This window comes from Sturnira hondurensis, unplaced genomic scaffold, assembly GCF_014824575.4.
Source record: "Sturnira hondurensis isolate 20B ecotype Veracruz unplaced genomic scaffold, ASM1482457v3 Scaffold0005563, whole genome shotgun sequence".
In the NCBI taxonomy this organism is placed as follows: Eukaryota; Metazoa; Chordata; class Mammalia; order Chiroptera; family Phyllostomidae; genus Sturnira; species Sturnira hondurensis.
This window is the reverse complement of record NW_028078194.1, coordinates 3,895,060-3,916,125: the sequence shown is the minus strand read 5'-3', so window position 1 is coordinate 3,916,125 and position 21,066 is coordinate 3,895,060. Positions and strand designations below refer to the sequence as shown.

General features: G+C 38.0%; 2 protein-coding genes across 3 annotated transcripts in view; one reads left to right on the top strand and one right to left on the bottom strand.

Moving 5' to 3' along the window:
• MARCHF5 (membrane associated ring-CH-type finger 5) overlaps positions 1-19,060 on the bottom strand; it is a 56,278-nt gene extending 37,218 nt beyond the window's left edge. Inside the window, exon 1 of the mRNA XM_037047355.1 lies at positions 18,981-19,060. Coding sequence (XP_036903250.1) covers positions 18,981-19,015 — 35 coding nt within the window. The 5' untranslated portion in view covers positions 19,016-19,060. The remainder of the gene's footprint in view (positions 1-18,980) is intronic.
• A 202-nt stretch (positions 19,061-19,262) lies between these two features.
• Positions 19,263-21,066, top strand: part of CPEB3 (cytoplasmic polyadenylation element binding protein 3) — a 184,004-nt gene continuing 182,200 nt past the window's right edge. Inside the window, exon 1 of one of the 2 annotated variants that reach the window (XM_037047348.1) lies at positions 19,263-19,338. The gene's annotated coding sequence lies outside the window, so the exon portion shown is untranslated. Of the gene's footprint in view, positions 19,339-19,403; positions 19,582-21,066 lie in introns of those variants that run through there. The other variant, XM_037047345.1, reaches the window with a different exon arrangement.

Genomic DNA, 21,066 nt, shown 5'->3' with positions numbered 1-21,066 from the left:
TCCTGACTGCGAATTGAACTGGTGACCTTTCAATTCACATGCCAGTACTTAATCCACTGAGTCACACCAATCAGGACTGGTTCTCCTTTTTCTGGAATTATATTTATTACACTTGAAATCTAGATATCTCAAATCTGCATGCTTCTTATTTTAAGAAAAAATTCTATTGAGATGGCTAAATTTATAACATTTTCCCATTCTGTTTTAACAGGTACTATAAGAGGTCTGATTTGTTCTTACGGAATTAGGTTTTGACAAGTTCCATCAGGGCAAATACAATAAAACTCAATAAGACTTTTCAATCTCCCTCCCCCCAATTAAAGTATGAACGCACAACTAGAAACAACCGCCAATTAAAGCTTCTTACCTACTGTGTATTTTTCACTTAATTAGATAAGTGGTTTCTTTCAGCATAACTAGCTCAGGAGAAAGACTATGTAGTCAGCTACTAAAGATGAGTGAGATTTCTAGTTCCTGCAGAACAGGAATTTTAATTGTGTGCTCCAATTAAACTGAACAAAATCCATGGCAACAATATCCAAAATTGTGATTTTACTCAGCTTTCAAATCCAGTTAGATTTCATACAACCTAGGTAGGAATGGGAGGTAGGCAGCATTTGTTTAGCGTGCTGAACCTCTGACCCACCTCAGCCAAGCTGTCTGGACCTTTACACTATCTTTATGGTTATCTAAAAATGCCCCATCTCCTTTCTTTTTAAAAAATTTATTGTGGTAAAATATACATAACAACACTTGCTACCTTAACCATTTAAGAGTACAGTTAAGTAGAATTACGTTCCTTGACGTTGTGCAACTATTACCACTCTCCATGGTTTAGGTTTTAACCTACAATTTCTGCATAAAATTTTGATTGACAAGTATAGAAGAAATAGACCAGTTAACTAAGGTGTTATACATTTTCCCCACAACTGAGGTGATTCTGTAAATATATTTGTATACATCTGGGAAATAAGATGTATCACTTTGGTAACAAAATATAGGAAGACTGTAGAAACTTTCTCTTCTTTTATTGATAGTTACATGTTTATTGTCATTTTAATGTTCACAGTATTTTAATTTTTTTACTGATTATGCTATTACAGTTTTCCCAATTTTTCCTCTCTATCCACATTCACCCTGCCCCCCAACACTCCAGAATTCCCCTGCTTAGTCCACGTCCATGGGTTGTACATATACTAAGTCCTTTGATTCCTCTCTTTCCCATACCATTTTTTAATTCTCCCTTATGCCTACTAACTATGCTTCTTCTTCCCACTTTTTCTCCCCTATTCTTCCTTTCCCCCTCCCCACTAAAATCCCTCTGTGTCATGTCCATTTCTCTGGTTCTGTTCCTGTTCTGGCTGTTTGCTTTGTTTTCGTTTCTGTTGTTTTTCATTTCTTTTAGGTTCATTTGTTCATAGTAGTGAGTTTGTTGTCATTTTACTGTTCATATTTTTTATCTTCTTTTTCTTACACAATTCCCTTTAACATATAATAAGAGCTTGGTGATGATGAACTCCTTTAACTTGATCTTAATCTGGGAAGCACTTTATATGCCCATCTATTCTAAATGATAGCTTTGCTGGATAGAGCAATCTTGGACAGAGGTCCTTGCCTTTCATGACTTCAAATACTTCTTTCCAGCCCCTTTTTACCCATAAGGTTTCTTTTGAGAAACTGGCTGATAGCTTTATGGGAACTCCTTGTAGGTAACTCTTTCCTTTTCTCTTGCAGCTTTTAAGATTCTCTCCCTATCTTTAATCTTGAGTAACTTAATGATGATGTACCTTGGTGTGTTCTTCTTTGGGTCCAACTTCCTTGGGATTCTCTGGGCTTCCTGGACTTTCTGGAAGTCTATTTCCTTTGCCAGATTGGGGAAATTTTCCTTTATTATTTGTTCAAATACGTTTTTGGTTTCTTGCTGTTGTTCTTCTTCTGGCACCCCTATAATTCAAATATTGGAACATTTCAGATAGTCTCAGAGGTCTGTAAGAGTCTCTCCACTTTTTCAAATTCTTGTTTGTTCATTTTGATCTGGATGGATGTTTATTTGTTCCTTTTATTGCGTCCTGGTTTCCTTCCCGTCACTGGTTCCCTAAACATTCTCCTTTATTTCACTTCGGGTATCCTTCATTTGTTTTTCATTTTTTGACCAAGCTCAATCAGATCTGTCAGCATTTTGATTACCAGAGCTTTAAATTCTCCATCATATGGGTTGGTGATCTCCTCCTCGCTTAGCTCTCTTTCTGAGGCTCTACTCTGTTCTTTCATTTGGGCTATATTTCTTTGTCTTAGCCAAGTTGATAGTTGTAAGGGGGTGGGCAAGACTGTAGAAACTTTCAACAATATAAGTATATGCATCTAAGGACAGCTAGAGTAGCATCATTAATCACTATTAAGGTGAGTCAAATATTAAATTAAGCCATTTTAAGTCATCAGAAAAAAATTAAATGGGGGGGAGGATGGGGGGTGGGACGGGATGGGAGTAATAGACAGAAAACTGTACTTGAAAAATAATTAAATAAAAAAATTGAAAAAAAAAAAGAAAAAAAAAGAAAAAAAAATTAAATGTAAAAAATGTATCTACTAAAAATTTAATGGTATGTTAATATTTTTGTTAGACTTGAAAAGAACATGTTTATTCAGAACAATCTTCATACTAAGTTGAAGCTAATTAAATTGCCTATACTTATGTTTTTGACTTAAATCAATAGCAATTTCATATTTTAATCTCATACACACAATATACTTATATGTATAATCTCCATAAATTCTGGGTAAGTGTAAATTAATGTTTTCCAACATTTTATTATGAAAAAATGCCAAACATTCCAAAAAAAAAGTTGAAAATCTCTCAGTGAATACCCATATTTCCAACATCTAGATTCTGTAATTCTTATCATTTTGATGTACATGTGCTTTACCACATATTCCTTCAACAACTCATTGTATTCTGGATGCATTTCAAAGTTGCAGGCATCAGTATACTTTACCCCTGAATAGTTTTAACAGTTTTACTTTTCAGAAGGTACTCAAGAGATATTTGAAGCAAGCATTTTCAGATTTTTTCCAATTTCAAAACTATGGTAGGCTAAATGAACAATAATTTACAGTAGAAACTTATTAGGAATTAAGCTTAATTAGAAGTGTTAATACAACTAATTGTTTTATTGATTTATAGTGATAAGTATGCAGCTTATAAATCTGAACTTTTAAGATAGTCCTCATTAGAGATAAACTAATCAAGGAAATTAATCATTAGAGAGTAACTGAAATGATCTTACAAAGGAGATATTTAAAAAGTAACCTTATTGATCCAAGTGGTGTGGTTCAGTTGGTTGGGCATCATCCTATAAAGTGAAGTGGGTGTTCAATCCATGGAAGGTTGAGGCATACGCCTGGGTTGCAGGTTTGGTCCCCCAGTCAGAGGCAACTGATCGATATTTCTCTCCCTCTCTTTTTCCCTCCCTACCCCTCTCTCTATAAAAATAAATAAATAAAATCTTTTAAAAAAGATTTCATTTATTTATCTTTAGAGGGGAAGGGAAGGGAAGGAGAGAGGCAGAGAAATATCAATTTATGGTTGCCTCTCGTGAGTCCCCTGCTGGGAACTGGCCTGCAACCTAGGCATGTGTCCTGACTGGGAACTGAACCGAGATCGTGTGGTTTGCAGGCCCGCACTTAATCCACTGAGCTACACTAGCCAGGGCTAAATAAATAAGATCTTAAAAAAATAAAAGAAACCTCAGTGATATTAATACTCTCAAAAACTTTGCCTAGTTCTCAACATACCAGCTTACCACATATATTTTTTATTTATTCTAACAGTTAAACGGTAAATCTGATGATGGTCATTTTAGATCAAACAGTACTGCTCACGATACATAAACTTCCGTTAACAACAGTAAATTAAAATTGCACCTAAAAAATGCAGTTCAGATGCAAATAAATATAAAATGGAACTTTTATAATAGCACAAGTTTTGTTAAAGTACAGAACAAGCAACTGAAAATTATAGAAATTGCCAACAATTACTGGTTTCATGTGGTTGGTTGCACACAAAATATATGGAAGATTGTGTCTATCTGGAAAACCCTATAGTTTAAGTGGGGCTATGTCCAGTAGGTAAGAGATCTGCTTTTAGGTTCCAGTACATCAATTTTAAGAAGGACCAATTTGGATGGATCAGAAAAGGCTTCAGGGAGGAGTGACAGTAGAAATTAATCAGGGGCAAGTTATTTTATTACAGGGATTCTCAAAACAAAGGTCCCTGGACCAGCAGCTTTAGGATCACTTGGTAACTTATAAATTCTCTGGCTCCATCTCAGATCTAGTGAATCAGAAACTTTAGAGGACAACCTGGAAATGTGTTTTAACAAACCCTAATGGTGATTCTGATGTACAATATAGTTTGAGAACTGCTGAGATGGAGACACAGCAGGTTAAAAAAAAATCAGAGATTGGAGAAAACATCTGTAGGAAGCAGACAATTACTTAATTTGCTTAAGTTAGAAATAATTGCTTCTAATAGCTATCATACTTTGCTGTGTATAATGTTTTATTTCCCAAATTTTTGAGGGAAAAATAAGGATGTGCATTATACATGGGTAGTACTAATTCCCTACCTATATAAACGTTTTTACTTCTTTTATTTATGCTTATGTGTTGAAAGTGTAACTCTAGAAAGCAGTAACAGTATCTATATACTCAAAAATAAATGGTAAAATAATACAAAAAACAAGTATCTTAATATAAATATACTAAAAAATTGAATTAAAAAATTAAAACAGAAGATTTTTTTCCTGAAAGGTTGGGCCAAAAACTTGGTGGGCATTATACATGGAAGCATGTTATACAAGGCAAAATACAGTAAATATTTTTTAGTATAAATAACAGTACAGAAAATATTAAGTTCTAAAGAATTTATCTATTTAGAATTAATCTACCTAATAGAGAAAGAACATTAGTCTGTGAAATAAAGGCTAGGGAAATTGACTTAATGCATATAAAAATGGTCACACGAATATTTTTAGGTAAATAGCCTGTAAGACAATATTATTAGTCTTCAGCGCTGGAGAAAAGTAAAGGAAGGAGCAAACAATGTATATGAAGCCCTTCTTCCCTCATTAAAAAACAAATGAACAAAAACTTCTGAGACACTACCCAGACACATCACCTGAGAAGGTCTGATAATTATATTTTCCCCATACCCTAACTCCCTCCTTGTTGCAATCTATTTTACCTATTTATTCCCCAATTCCCTACCTCCACCCTTTTAGGGAGAAAAGAGGTGTTTGAAAATAATCGGTTTACAGTTTCTCCAGATCTTAGAATAGAGGGGAGAGTAGAAACTTATGCTTTTATGTACAACACAATTTCTCCTCTTTTCAAGGAAATAATAGTATCTCATGCTTTCTATGGAAAACTTCCCTCCAACATCAGCCATATACATGGTTTAGGCAGTTCTTCACCATCCCCAGCCCCAGGAAGAGTAATCTTTAGACTTGGTTTAAGGGGTATCTGATCCCCCAGATTACAGTGATTGGGATGCTGTGACCATAAAGCTGGTTTTATCAGAGTGAACCTCAGAATTGCTGTGAGGAAAGTTGGTACAAAGATATCTCTTTTCTAGTGGGCTTGAAAGCAGGAAAAATTGTGAGACTTTGCTCTCAGGAGTGGGCAGGCACCATGTGAGCCTGAAGAACACAGAGGGAACTGAAAGATGTTCATGTATATAAACTGTTTGTTTTTTTAAGTTAACCAGTTTGGGGCACATTTCCCACTATGTGTAACACAAACAGTTTTGATACAGAGAAAAGTTGGCTATAAGATGACCCTAGAACAACCATATAAACAGCTTTTATAAATACATATAGTATTTTTTTGTCAATAGTTTTGTTTCCTACTGACTGGAATGTGAGCAGAAAAGACCGTAAGTACTTTAAGTCTTGCAAGCTTATCAATTTCCCATACTGGCCAAAATATGTATGCTCTTGATTCTGCTATTAGATTATGGTAATCTGTTGGATAAAAACAACTAAGTTAAAACCAAACATTTTGAAATTAAATTTTTTTTGCTATAATTCCACAATATTTGCATTTCAGGGTAAATATAACATAATTCTACTTTAACTCAAGTTATTAACACATTTTAATATTATAATTTATGGAATGGCAATTTGAATACCTTTAAAAGGTGAGAAAAATCTGTTGGTGAGAAAAATCTGTTGTTTTCTATTTCAAAGAACAAAGCCCCAAACATTTCAATGTCCACACCCGAGAAGAGGCTGTCAGTTTCTGACCAAACTAAGAGTTTCTCTTTAAATCATTTCCCCTCTCTTCTTTTCAATCTTCTAGTTTCTCGGAAAGCAGTGCTCAGTGTGATATACCAACATCATCTGAGAACTTGCTAGAAATGCAAATTCTCAGGCCACACTCCAGACCTACAGAATCAGAAAGTCTGGGTGTGGGACCTGACACTACAATTAGAATTTTTATTTCCAATTTTATTTTAAAATTATTTTCTTTTTTATTGTGATAAGATACATTTAACATAAATTTTACCATATTAACCATTTTAAGCACATAGTACAGTGGTATTAAACACATTCACACTGATGTACAACCATCACCACCACCAATTCCCATGACTCTTTTCACCTTATAAAACTGAAACCTGTATCTATTAAAAAACATCTTTCCATTCTTCCCTTCCCCCAACCCCTGAAAACCACCATTACATGGTACTTTCTGTCTTAATGATTTTGACTACTACCTACTCAAAAAGTACCTAATATAGGTGAAATCATTCAGTGATTATCTTTTTGTGACTGGCTTATTTTGCTTAGCATAATACCCTTCAGGTTCATTTGCACTATAGAATATCCTTCCTTTTAAAGTCTGAATAATAGTGCATTGTATGTATATACTACATTTTGCTTATCCATTCATTGGCTAGGACTTCCATAATTTAGCTATTGTGAATAATGCTGCTATGAATGTGGGTATACAAATATATGTCTTTAAGATCCTGCTTTCAATACTTCTGGGTATATACCAATAAGTAGAATTGCTGGATCATATGGTAACTTTTAAATTTTCTGAGGAACCACCAACATTATATTTTACAATAAGCCCTTCAGGGGAACATATTACCTAAAGTTTGAGAACCTCTGCTCTAGTCATTTTTCTTTCTTTTTCCTTTTATCTCAACTCACTCAATGCAAACATTTTAAAATTTGGTTTTAAATTTAAAAAGTAAGTAAAATGCTTCAGATCCTTTCTTCTATGGAAAAAGGCTAGCTAAAATTGGGGAAAAGACTATGTGAGCTCAGGATATTCTAACTAGTTAAAGAACCTGGGCTTTGGAGCCAGTCTGCCTGAGTTCAAATCCCTGCTCACTACTTATACGTTTTAATGACAGGATCCCTTCAGTTGTTCTAAGGCAGGACATTAAAATCTGGGATCCATGAAAACTTATGGGGGTTGGTAAATTTGGATGGGGAAAAAATTACCTGTTTATTCACACTAACCTCGACAAAATTTAATTTTTCAATGATGAATGTAAATAAATCATACTAATATTAATATAGCAATAAAAAATTAGGAGAGTGCCCTGGCTGACGTGGCTCAGGGCTCTGAGTGTTGGCCTGCAGGCCAGGTCCCCAGTTAGGGGTGTGTGAGAGGCAAGAGACTGATGTTTCTTTCACATCAGTGAAACATTCTTTCAATGTTTCCCTCCCTCTTTTTCCCTTCCTTCCTCATCTCTCTAAAACATAAAAATCTTTTAAAAAAGAAAAATGAAATTAGGACAGTGACCAGAAATTTTCATATTACTTTACAATGTACAGATCCCCAAATAACATTTAGTTCATCACTAGTCTCAAATTAGTTATCGTAACTAGCAACAGACCTTATGTTTTAATGTGTTAAAGCTCAGATTTTTAATATTTTAATTAAAATATAATTAAATTCACAATAGCTGAGCTGTAATTCAATATACTTGGTTTCATTTCTGATCCTATATATTTACTCTTTCAAAACATTCTGAGAAGGACCCTATAGGTTAACCAGACCATCAAAGGTGCTCTCAGCATAACACAATATTTTACTAAGATCCACTATTATGAAGGATTAAACAAGTAATCATGAAAGTGCTTAAGAATTGCCTGGTACATATATAACCACCAAATGAGCACTAGTAATAATGGCATTGATAAAGATAAAAAAGATGGTGTCAACTTTACATGTATGCTTAGATTTTATGGATGCATTTCCTTACCTAAATTAACACACAAAGCAATTCTGCTTGGCACCTTAGTATTCAGTGGAAAAAGTCCTGGTTTCCTGTCCACCCTCTCCCCCCAAATTTTTCAATTTTACCAATGATTGGTTGGTAAAATTGGTTACCACCAATGATTAGGATATTCATTAAAATTCTCTCAATTCGTCTTCTTCCATACGTCTTGTCCTCCCATTAGCTTTTCTAAATGCCCCCTGGCTTGCTGATGTACACACTATTTGCTTCCACAACTTCCCACCAACCAAGATGTGGCATATTAGTTTACAAAGTACGTAAAGGGGAGATCTGGAAATTACCATGGTTGGTTCAGTGATCAAAGAACAAATTACTATTATACTGTGAAGACAAGAAAACAGAACTAAACGAGACAAATCTACAGAATATTACTTATTCCTTTAAATGTACAGCCTTACTAGTATGGGTAATATTAATCTGTATGTATAGCATGCTACTCTATAAAAGATCAGTAACTTGATTCTAGATCATTTAAATATATTCTCAGTTATATATCTTTCCTTTTTGGATTATTTATTTTTTTTATTTTTTAAAAATATATTTTATTGATTATACCATTACAGTTGTTCTATTCCCCCCCTTCATTCTCCTCCACCCTGCACACGCCCTCCTCCACCATTCCCCCCTTTAGCTTACGATGACGTGTCTCAAGTTCTTTAGATTCTATATTTCCCCTACTATTCTTGCCCTCCCCCTATTTTTTACCTACCATCTATGCTACTTATTTTCTGTATCTTCTCCCTCCTTCTCCTCCTCCCACTCCCCTGTTGTTAACCCTCCATGTGTTCTTCATTTCTATGGTTCTGTTCCTGATCTAGCTGTCCTCTTGGTTTCCTTTTGTTTTAGGTGTGGTTGTTAATAACTGTGAGTTTGCTGTCCTTTCACTGTTCATATTTTTTATCTTCTTTTTCTTAGATAAGTCCCTTTAGCATTTCATAGAATAAGGGCTTGGTGGTGATGAACTCCTTGAACTTGATCTTATCTGAGAAGCACTTTCTCTGCCCTTCCATTCTAAATGAAAGCTTTGCTGGATAGAGCAGTCTTGGATGTAGGTCTTTGGATTTCATGACTTGGAATACTTCCTCCCAGCTCCTTCTTGCCTGTAAAGTCTCTTTTGAGAAATCCGCTGACAACCTAATGGGTACTCCTTTGTAGGTAACTGTCCCCTTATCTCTTGCTGCTTCTAGGATTCTCTCCTTCATTTTAATCTTGGATAATGTAATGATGATGCACCTTGGTGTGTTCCTTCTTGGGTCCAACTTCTTTGGCACTCTCTGAGCTTCCTGAATTTCCTGGAAGTCTATTTCCTTTGCCAGACTGGGGAAGTTCTCCTTTATTATTTGTTCAAGTAAGTTTTCCACTCATGGCTGTTTCTTTTCCCCTTCTGGTACCCCTATAATTCGGATGATGGAACATCTAAAGATGTCCTGGAGGTTCCTAAGCCTCTCCTCATTTTTTGAATTCTTGTAACTTCACTTTTTTCTGTTTGATCATTTCTTTCTTCCTTCTGGTCTACCCCCTTGATTTGAGTCTCAGTTTCCTTTCCATCACTATTGGATTCCTGTGCATTTTCCTTCATTTCAATTAGTTTAGCCTTCATATGTTCCTCTAATTTGTGGCTAAAATCAACCAGTTCTGTGAGCATCCTGATCACCAGTGTTTTGAATTGTGCATCTGAGAGGTTCACTATTTCCTGGTCGCTTAGAGTTATCGGCTCTGGGGCTTTGAGTTCTTCTTGAGCCATATTTTGGACTGTTTGTGCCTGTTACGTATGAGGAGCAGAGCCTTAGGTGTTCACCAGGGCCGGGCCACTCAGTTACTGGGTTGTGACTCTATATGTGGGGGCGGGGTCAGAAGAAAGCAATGGTGGCCTCCGGTGGCTGTCCCACTGCTCACTATGCTGGTTTATCTGCACGTGAATGTGTGACCGCAGCCAGCCTTCTGCCCCGGGCCCTCACTGGGTCCGCCTGATGAGAGGCTGCCTGGGTGCCTGGGGATGGGGGATCTTTCTTGCCTGTCCCCACTCCACTGCTGGCTCTTCCCCTCTTACCAGTCAGGTTGAACGGTTGGTTGTTGTCATACTTCCGTATAGTTCAATTTTTCTGTTCTTTGGCTGTGTCTTTGTTCTCCAAACCTTTGTTGTATTCAAACTTGGTTGTGGGAGAAGGCACAGTGTTTCCACCTACGCCTCCATCTTGGCGGAAGTCCTATATCTTTCCTAATAGTAAAAATTATAAACAGTTCAAGGAATGGCTAGTTTGCCTTAAATCTAAGATTACTCAAGATCTCTTACTAACTCAAATACCTACTAAGTACATTCATTACTTGATGCCACAAGGAACAAACATATGCACAGAACCAATATATACATACACTAGAAACCACCACATAAAATATTAAGTGCTAAAAAAAAGATGTCAGAGACTAAATATAATACAGAAATGTGGTGATGACAGTAAGAAACACAGAATGAAATAGCTGAGGTTTCACGAAAAGGAGTGCACTACAGATGAGAATTCAAGTTGGATTGGGGAAGGAAAAAAATGAAAGGAATAAGAGTATTCAAAGTGAGAAAAACAGCATAAACAAGTTTAGAGATAGAAATGAACATATGGTCATGAACAACGAGAAGACTAAAGATCTGGAGCAGAGAGGTTTTAAGATACAGATAGTACAAACTAGTTTCGAAAAGGGTGGGTGACAAACATACCCTCACTCTACAGGGTTCATTTGTGAGTCATCCACTCTTTGTATGATTAAGTTAGTTATTTAAAAAATATATGAAAAAAGGGGGAGAAAACTTATCAATGAAAGAGTTTTTCATTTGAACATAAGTTAACTAAGCAAGATACATAATCCAACAAAACAGCTGGCAGTAATGCCTATCTTTGCAGACTCAAATTGCAGGTGTCTATCTTGGATTATTAGAAAAATCTGGGAAGTCAGACTCCTGCCCCAGAGATCACTGATGAAAACGTAAGTGTAACAGAAGAGAACAATTAATTCCACAATATAGGAGAGCAATGAAACAAGCTTTAAATAGCTGTTACTGTATCATATATAGTTCCTTGATGTATCTGCTCGATAGTTTTATAAAACAGAACATGTACTAATTCAAAACAAGCTTAGAGATCTACACTCTGGTTGCTGCAAGAAAGGCACCATTTGACAATGGAAAAAACTGCACTGTTGCTTTGTCTCAGGATTAAAAGCATCATATCTCATGTATTCTGGAGTAGGAACTACACAAATGAGTAAAAATCTCTTTGTGTCTATTCACCCCAGTGGAATGGAAGTTAAACTATCTGGATTCATCAAACAGATATAACCACAATTGTGACACACTACATAAAGGCAATCAATGCTAAGGGAAATACTGGGTATGGGCCAAAAAGTTTGTTTGTTTTTTCTGTAAGATGGCTCTAGTAGCACTTAATTGTCTTGAACTTCATTCAAAACAATTTTATTAGACTGTATTGTGACACCTGTCACAGCAGTGTGCATTAAAAAACCCAGCAAAATTACTGAGTTTTTGTGTAGCCATTTTAATACTGAAGATGGAAGAAAATATGCAATATTTTTGGCATATTATCTCAAGAAAGGTAAAAATGCAACTGAAACAACAAAAAAAATTGTTCAATGTATGGAGAAGGTTCTTGTGACTGACTGAACATGTCAAAAGTGGTTGGAGAAGTTTTGTGCTACAGATTTCTCACTGGACGATGCTCCATGGTCAGGTAGACCAGTTGAAGTTGATAGTGATCAAATGGAGACATTAGTAGAGAATAATCAATGTTATGCCATGTGGGAGACAGCCAACATACTCAAAACATGCAAATCAATAAAGTTACTGTTACTGGTAAAAATGAAAAATGTGTCTTATTTTATGGAAAAAATCAATAAACTTTTTGGCCAACTCAATACATCACATAAAAGCAGTCATTTATTGAGCATATATGTCCATGCCATGTCCTTTGTTTCTGATCTTCATAAACTCTGCAAGCATAATTATTGCCATCTAAAGGAAACAAAAGCCCAGAAAGGTAATCTGCTCAAGGCTTCAGTTAAGAGAGGCACTGATGCAACCTAGGCCTTGACTCACTTAGCTTGTCTCTGCACCATGCTTGTTATACTGAGTGTATTCTGATAAAAATTTCCACTTCTCATTTCTAAGGAAATTATAGCCAGTTGCTAGAGTACTTTTAAGCAGCCATAAGGAGCTTTCACCAGAGTTCTAAACCCCTTCTAGTCTATTTCAATGTGCCATATAAGTTATCTTTCATTATCTTATGAATTATGGTATGTAAAGAGTTGGGAGGTAAGTATGTACGTATGGCATGTAAAGAATTGCCACATGAGTCTCGACAAGAGATAAACAATATTTCTGGCTGAAATGGTCAGAAAAGCTTTATAAATGAGGCAGAACCCAACGTGGGTCTTGAAGAATGGATAGAACTTTGAAAGACAAGATGCTGAAAAGAAAATCTTGTCTTCAGAGGACAATGAACAAACCAAATCAGTTTGGTTTTGGAAAAAGACATGTACTTACTTATGTACTCATTCTTAAAGAGAAGCAAGACTTTGAAAAGTAGTTGGTGCCAGCCATATACTGAGTGTCTTGAACATAAGAGGAAACAATACATGTGATTACAGGAGGTCCTAAAGGCCAGGCTCAAGAATTTGAACTTAAGCTTAATTAGCAATAAGAAAATATTGAAGGTTTTGAGCAAATGAGACAATTGTTTAAATGGTGTTCTGTAAGATTATTCCAACCACTAATATGTCATAAATAAAGAAAAGAAAGGCAGTGATTCAACAACGTTTCCCATGTACTAGGCCTTGCGGAGAAATGGGACAGGGGTTTCTGATTTCAATGACTTTCCAGTTGAATGTGCATGGTGGTGGTAAAGGTGAGTGTCAAAGGCTCTGATACATGGAATAGGTGCATTAAAAATTTTTAAAATATTTTTTTAATTTATTTTTAGAGAGAGGGGAAGGGAAGGAGAAAGAGTGGGAGAGAAATATCAGTGTGTGGTTGCCTCTCATGTATCCCCTACTGGGGTCCTGGCCTGCAACTCAGGCATGTGCCTTGACTGGGAATCGAACTGGTGACCCTTTGCTTGAGCATGAACAAGCCCGTGCTCAATCCACTGAGCTATACCGGCCAGGGCGGTGCATTAAAAAATTTACAATACAATGTGATATACTACAATAAATGCATAAAGATTCTATGGAAACACTGGAAGAAGTAACTTACTCTGCCTGAAGGCTTGAAGTGCAATGCTTCAAGATGATACAAGAGCTTAATTATAAAGATGGGTAAGAGTTAGTTAGGTGTTAAGTCACCTAAAGCAAAAATAAGAAAATGAAAGAGCAAGAAATACTCAGAGGATAGTGAAGTGCAATGCAGAAGAGTATGGTTAAGGTAGACTAAAGCAGATCCAAATCCCTTTGCTGGGATCTTAAAAGTTTAAATTCTATCCTATAGATGTAAAGACTGGAGAATTTTAAAGCATGGAAAGGACATGATTACAATCGTGCCTCTGCTAATTCTGGTACTACTTTGTAAGTCAGAGTTGAAGAGAAAAACTGGAGTCAGAAAGTAGTATTTGAGAAGCAAATAGACCTGAAGGGAAAGATGCAAAAAAAGAAAAAAATAGTTAAGTTTTATGGCTGGTGGACTATAAGAATTGTCCTATCAAGACTAAACATTGGGAGTTCAAGATAAGTAAAAAGGTAGGCAAATATCAGTAGTTTAGATAGGTTAAAGTGCTAGTAATACTACATATACAAATAGAAATGTGTACTGAGCAGCTAGAAATGAGACACTAAAATGTGAAAAGAGATCAGGATAAAGACACACCTGGGCCCTGGCTGGCGTAGCTCAGTGGATTGAGTGCGGGCCTGCGAACCAGACGATCGCGGTTCAATTCCCAGTCAGGGCACATGCCTGGGTTGCAGGCCAGTTCCTTGCAGGCTAACTACCAGCAGGGGACACACAAAAGGCAACCATACATTGATGTTTCTCTCCCTCTCTCCTTCCCCTCTAAGAATAAATAAATAAATAAAATCTTAAAAAAAAAAACCCGACACACCTGGGAGTCATTCAAATAGAGGTGAAAAGAGATAGTAAGTGGCTACACTTTTCAAAGATTGGTAAATGCTGAGGATTGAACCATACTTGTTACTGAAGGGAGTAAAAAGTGAGGAAGTCAGGGGGTAGTGGATCAGTTTCATTTTCAACACATATGTCAAAGACATGAGGACCAAGAAAAAATAGTCATTAAGTTTACTGTTTAAGAAATTACTGATGACCTTTAGTATATTTTTAGTAGAGCCAAGGACAAGAAAGGGGAGTGAAAGTCAAATTATAAAGAGAAAATAAAAACTTAAATGTCTTAAACAGGGGAAAAGATGAAAAAGAGTGGTATGTTAAGATGGATATTATATATATATATATTCTTTTAATTGCTGTATGGCACAGAGCTCAAAACAGTATTTTAAAAAGCAAATGTAGATTAATTTAAATTTTATAAACAAAACTATTATATATGATATATAAGACAGAAAGAATATAAACCCATTTATGATAGTGGGGTGGGTATGGGGTGATATGGGACTGGGGATACTGGTCAAAGGTGACTTTGTAAAGTTTCTACTTTGTATATACAGATGGAAGTAAATATAACTAACTGCTACTGACTTTTTAAAAGTCAGTAGCATTTATTGATTCTGTGGTGGAAGGGAGGAGGAGGGAAGGAGAGAGATGAGGGGGAGAGAGATGAGGGGGAGAGAGAAAGAGGGAAACAGAAATATCAGTTTATTGTTCCACTTATTTATGCATTCATTGGTTGCTTCTTATATGTGCCTTGACTAAAGATTGAACCCACAAACTTGGTGTATTGGGATGATGATCTAACCAACTGAGCTACCTAGCCAGGGAACTAATTCCTAATGATTTAATTCCAAGAACTGCTCTGTAATTGACAAAACTGGATAGAGGTGATTAAAGACTCTACAAAGAGAATGAGAAGTTGCTTTAATGGAAACTAAGACGGTTATATAAAAAAATCAGAAGACAATATAGTATGATCCTACCAGAATATTCTCCGAAGGAATATATATGTGTAGTTAACACCCTCACAGAGGAAAGATTCTAAATCACTTTGCACTAAAGGAGGCAGGCAGGGAGCAAATTATTCTACTTGCTTTTCCTTCATCTGACTGTTCTGGGAACACTAGCTTCATGCCCTGCCTACTCACCAGGTGCAAGTAAGTGATGCAAAACCTCAACAAATTCCTGAGTGTTTACTGTGAGACGGGGTACACAAAAGTCAAATTTCCAGAGGCATCTCTGAGCAGGCCCAGACTTTGAATCTGAGGTGCATTCCTATAGTTTGTTATTCTTTGTATTCTCTACACATTTAACCCTAATTTTGAGAAATACAATAATAGATGCCTCCTTAAAGAAGTGCGGCAATGAAGGAAGTAAAAACTGATCCAGGTTCAGAGAGCTAAATAATAAAGGGTTTGAGTTTATAAGTGGTTATTATTTCAGGTCAATGATTTGTGACCCCAAATCAATCATGATACTAAAGAAACCACAACTTCCCCAGTACCCTCAAACATCTGTTTACTGACAGCAATTTAAAAGTTTATATAAACAGTTGCTTATTTTTTATAAAAATGGAAGGCAAAAAAAAGCAAAGTATATATCTACACATGTGTATACTCTTTCCACTTACAAATACTGTTATAATAAAATGTGTCAAGATAAACAGTTGCTAAGCTAAGTTTATTTATTTCACAAAAGACAATTCAACTTCCGATATGGATAAGTTGCCATTCGTTTAAAAACCTTGAAAGATTAAGTGGTTTAAACATACCATTCACTTTAACAATTAAACACCATCTACATCGTATTTGACAATTTATGGGACACAAACCTCACAAGAATTTAAGCTTCATATAAGTTTTTTTTTTGTTATGTTCACTACCATATACCAAGGACCTAGAATAGTACTGAGCACATGTAGGCACTCAATATTTATTAAATAAATTCAGTAAGTACAAATGTTTAATTCACTATAAAGCACCTAACTTTTAATCGAGATGCCAAACAACAATTATGTATTACATTATTTCCTTACTCTTCTTGAGAATAAAGGCTCCACTGAAGAAATCAAAATACGAACAGGTTTCAGAGCTCAGTTCTGTTCCTCAAAAATTGCCACCCAAAGACCAAGCTGGGGGAAAGCCAAAGTCAAGGCAAGAATTATGGGCCCCATCAGGCTGTCAGTGTGCCTCAAATGAACCCATCAAGTACTATAGTGTTCAACTTGCATTTTGGACCAACCCAGATTAATGTTAACTATGAAAGAGATGGGGGGGAGAGGTGTGTGTGTGGGGGGGAACTGCCACACTGGATTGTTACACTAAAATCTTAAGTACCTTCTGTATGCCTAATATATGCATAACATTTTATTGTTTTATAAAGTGCTTATACCTGTTCTCATCTGATATAATCCTGTGAGCTAGAATATTCCCATTCTATAAAGGTAACCCCAAAGTTGCAGAGCTAGTAATTGGCAAAATGAGAATTTCAAGACTTTGGTCTCCAAACTACCCCAAGTTTTTCTCACTAAACTGTACTATCTTTTACCATGGAATAATGCCTTAGGATTTAAGGTAGTGTTTTCCAATCACATAAGAAACATCTGGAAAGCTTTTGAAAAAGAGATGCTCAGGACCCATCCTCCAAAAATTTGTAATCTAATTGGTCTTGAGCCAGCCATCCAGCTATACTTTAAAATGCTCCCCCAGGTGATTCTATTGTAGAGACAGGTTGCCAATTACTGATTTAATAATAGATAATAAAGGTCTTTGAATGCCATCTTAAGAACCTACCTTGAGGTATGCCAAAAAGGTAAAGATGAGGGTGAGCTAGTATTATAGTCACCTGCTTCAGTAAATGCAACCAGAATTTCCAAGTTTCTGTTGATAAATTTTAAATGCCTTACTAGCACTCCTTGGCTTTTTACTTTTATGGAAATCTCCAAAGAATATATGAAAGCCAGGTCAGCTTTTGGACACACAAACTTTTCTAAAAGTCACTTCCCTAAAAGTGAAAGCTGCAGGCACTCAAGTATTTAATTACCGAATTATAAAATACCCCAAACGAGAATGGAGTCTCATCTTATTGGAACTGGCAGTGGCAGGAGGTAGCTTCTTTGGGCATATTTCTTCAGTAGTCCTATGCAGTTTGCCAGTAAGCTATATTGTAATTAAAAAACAGAAACAAACAAAGAAAACCCTGGTAAATTATCAGACCCCCTAGACAACTGGGGGAAAAGACCAAAATAAAAAAAGAAAGAAAAAAGTCATGCATTTGTTCATAAAATGAATATTTATTGATAACTTGCAGGGTACAAGCTCTGTTCTATGGTTCAAAATAAATAATGATGACTAAGTTTCTGCCTTTCGGGAACTTACATTAAAAAAAAAAAGTTGTTGTCAATACAACTTGACCTGAATGGTCAAGGTCAGTTGGATGAATCACTAGGTCACCCCAAGTGAAAAAAGTACCATGATCTCTACTAACTTAGATGTATCAAAAATCTAATTTCCAAAGGAAATGTCTCATTTGGAGAGGAGATCTGTATTCTGGATGTGGCAGATCCAAATAGCATTTATCTGGATATAATCTCAACTAAGGGAGGCCTTTCATTTAACACCTTACAGTTGGACCTTTGCTCAGCACAAAGAGCTGTACCACTTGCTGAACTAGGTGGCAAGTGGTGCACTGAGAGTTGTAAGCAAAAATAAACATTATGAATTAGCCTGTAGCACTGGCTATGCCACGAAATTATGAGCTGGCCAGGTGGAAATGTGGATTAAGCTTCAAAAATTCAAGGTGGAACCCAAGGACTAGAATTTGAACAGCAGAGGGCGACTCATCTGCTTTCACAACACCCCCAGGAATGGGAATTGGCCCCAACACTGATGAAACTTTCTCGTTAACTCAATGAATCTTAAAATAACGCTAAGTGTTCAGTGTTGGATTCGTGCGGTTGTTTTCTATAACCTCTCCTTTGGTCTGACCATTAAAGCTCCCTTGCGGATACTCTGAACCTTACATTATAAAGTATAAGCATGGGGATGGCATGAGGGGGAAGGAGGGCTGAAGTCATCCTCTCAGTCTTTCCAAAAGATAGCTTATCCTCGTTTTTCGGAAAGAGTCTTAAAATTACGATTTCCCTGGATCATTTCCCTGAAAGATGGTCTGGTTCTTCTGCCCAGTGACATCACTAACAAACGTGTTACAACATAGTTTGGGGGGAGAAGAGTAAGAAATAAAAAAAAAAAGAAACTAATTCTGTGGGTTAAAATGAGTCCCTACCATTTCAAAACGGCATTCCAACAATACTAGACGCCTCTTCCTAAGTTTCGCTTTAAGTCGGCGCAGACAGGCCGCGGGCTCTGTCCCCCCCCATCCCACCCCGCCTCCCTCCAAGTAGGAACCGCAAACTTTCTGCCCCTCACGCGGCCCCCAGGCAGCCGAACTCCTCCCCGCACGCCCAGCTGACAGGGAGCGTCCAGGCTGGACGCGGGCAGGGCCCGAGCGGCTATCCGCGGCTCTCGCGCTCCCCCAAGCTGCCCATACCTGTCCAGCATCTGCTGTAGGGCTTGGTCGGGCATCTTCCGCGGAGCCGGCGCACCCGCCTGTCCAGTGAACCGGTCAGGGCCCGGCCCAGGGACAATAGCACTGAGAGGTGGCGGAGTAGGCCTTAGTCCCGCGACAGCCGCGAACCTGCCACCCAGCCTCCCGGGACAGCTCCGCGAGCCCGGCGGCGGCAGTGCGCGGCCTCCGGACGCCCGGAGGAGGTGGCGGGGAGCGAGGAGGAGGAGCCTGGGGCGGGGAGGCGACGTTCGCGGCCGGGGTTCCTGCCCGTCGGCCCGGGGTTCCGGTCCATGGACCGCGGGCGCCGAGTTGCTGCCGGCAGAGGAGCTACCTCTGTGAGGTAAGAGTCACCGCCTCCGTGCGTGCCGGGGTCGCGACGCAAGGCGGCCCAGAGCAGCCTGGGAGATGTAGTCCTCTGACGGTCCCCACTAGAGGCTGCATTGCCAGTCCGGACCACCGCCGCCGCGCCCGTCCCCCGCCCGGCCGGCGCCCTCCTGTTTCCTTCCTCCAGGGGGAAAAATGTGCTTTGGGCCCCTTTCCAGGAAGCAGCAGGATGTGCCGCTCCACTGTCAGTAGCAACAAGGTCAGCCCTTTCTGTCTGTTTCTTTTCTGCTCAGCTGTTGCTCTCAGGTGGGACCGAGCCAGGTGAGGGGAAGGGGCTGAAGGGCCATTTCTCGTGGGGGTCCCTAGCCCCAGCCGTGGCGTCGGTCACCGTGGCGGGTTTGGGGTGACTCAAGTGCCTTCTGAAGCCCTAGACCCCTGCCGCGTCCGAGTCTATTTTGGGGAGTCACACAGCTTCGCAAGGGGTCGGATGCTCTAGTCCGTGGGGCGGGTAGGCAGGGGCTACCTTGACCAGCCGGTTCCCACCCGAGTCATTATGTGTTTGGGGGTGGGATGCGGGGAGAAAAGATGATCTCTGACTCTCTAGGAACCTTCTAAAACGTATCTGGGCTTTCAAGGGCTCGCGGACAGTCTCCAAATGGGACATGGTCATGAATAAACAGCTCTTGCTTACTCAGCTGTGGGTTGTCAGGGGTGTTTGTTTCTCTCTGCTGCTGGTCACTGTTAACCATTTCTAGTTGCCTTGACACCTCCAAGCAGGTGGATGTGTGTGTGTGTCAGGATGGGGGTGATCAAAAGGGAAAAATCATAAATCACTGGTTGGGTTATTATCTGACGCTCTAGGGACAGCTTTGGCGGGAGGAAAGAGCTATTGGCTAAAACGAATGCGTCTTTTTTGGGAAGCTGTGGAGTCCTCTAGCGTTGTGAATAGTAGGACATCTAGTAGTTTTCCCTTGATTATGCCTAATTTCTGCTGGAAGATACTTGATTTTTCTTTAAGTTAAAACGTGTATTTTAAGCTCCCTTTTATGTAGAATTTTACAGTCAGCTCTTAATTCTCTGTTTAAAGTTTGCTTCCTGAATATATTTGAACTAGAGTGTACATTGCCAGGGAGGAAAAATAACTTGTGACCAGAAGTTTATTTGGCCTCCAGTTTCTGAAAGATGCTTTTATGAAAGGGTTTGGGAATTTACATGGTGAATTACAATTAATGTTTTACCTTTTTCTTATGGAGTGAGAAACAGGCCCCCCACTCGGAGAGGGAGTGTTTAATTTAATCAGGGTGTTTGGTATTTTCAACTCCTATTTATTGCTTCTACTGTGTAAACCTTCCCTTACTGTATATCTCTTAAGCAATTTTCAGCCACAGGAGATGAATACAGGAGTTCCTCTAAAAAAAAAAGGTTTTGATCCTGGCATGTTGATTAAATAGGCCAGTGCAAACTCAGTTTCATGATTTACACTAAATGTGAAGGAATTCTCACCTCATCTTAGAATTTCTGTCTGAACCCCAAATTGGAAAGTCGTATAACATAGTTCTTTTGATAGCAAAGCTGTGTGAAGATTAACCTTATTATTTTTAAAAAAGGATTCAGGATGGAGTAAAAGATAGAAAACTGTTTGTGAACAACAATGAAAATAAAATTTTAAAAAAGGATTTGATATTAGCAATCACATGAAAATTATGATTCCTGGCTCTGTTACAAATCCTTTGAAATAGAAAAA